This window comes from Geospiza fortis, unplaced genomic scaffold (assembly GCF_000277835.1).
Source record: "Geospiza fortis unplaced genomic scaffold, GeoFor_1.0 scaffold61, whole genome shotgun sequence".
NCBI classification, from domain to species: Eukaryota; Metazoa; Chordata; class Aves; order Passeriformes; family Thraupidae; genus Geospiza; species Geospiza fortis.
The window spans coordinates 1,853,705-1,854,329 of record NW_005054430.1 but is presented as its reverse complement, the minus strand read 5'-3'; the positions used below and the strand labels follow the sequence as shown (position 1 = coordinate 1,854,329).

Here is a 625-nt window from a genome sequence, read left to right as displayed (position 1 = left end):
TGTTCGGGGCTGTGCCAGCCACGTAGTTCTGGTGCTTCAGGAGCCTCTGGATGCGTCTCACTGCAGCCTCGGGGCCCGGCTGGGCCACATCGGTGGTCCCCATCACCACTTTGTAAATGGAGATGTCCCTGGGGGGCAGGAGATGGACAGAGGGCTGACAGGGAGCAGGGCCATGGGATGTGGCAGCCCACCAGCTGCCCCTGCTGTGGGGACATCCCTGCCCCTCCTGTGGGGACACCCCTGTCCCTGCTCCTCCTTACCCAGACCTGAAGAAGCACTGGGCCACCGTGAGCACCCACTGGGGGCTGATGAGCGCCCCTGAGCACATGTGCCACGTGCCATTCTCCAGGGTGGCCTGGACACTGACGATGCCAGGCCAGGCCCCTGAGGGGACACCAGGGCTGTCCAGGTCCAGGGAGGTGACATCAGAAGAACCCAAGGCTGCATAGTCACCATCAGAGTGGTCGTAGTTGGCAGACACGGAGCTGTGGTCAAAATCCAAGGGCCGGAGCCCGCAGGTGCCCCTGGAAGCACAAAGCCATCACTGCCCTGCTCGGGGACAGCAGGGACAGGGACCCCCAGGGGCTCCTCTGTGCCCAGGCTGTGCCAGGGAAGACCCGAGTGT

At 64.5% G+C, this 625-nt stretch overlaps 1 protein-coding gene across 1 annotated transcript in view; it reads right to left on the bottom strand.

Annotated features, from left to right (window-relative positions):
- Positions 1–625, bottom strand: part of LOC102034420 (acrosin-like) — a 4,513-nt gene that overhangs the window by 2,022 nt on the left and 1,866 nt on the right. The window contains exons 2-3 of the mRNA XM_031061902.1: positions 261–524; positions 13–128 (exon numbers count right to left, since the gene is read on the bottom strand). Of these exons, the coding sequence (XP_030917762.1) occupies positions 13–128; positions 261–524 (380 nt within the window). The remainder of the gene's footprint in view (positions 1–12; positions 129–260; positions 525–625) is intronic.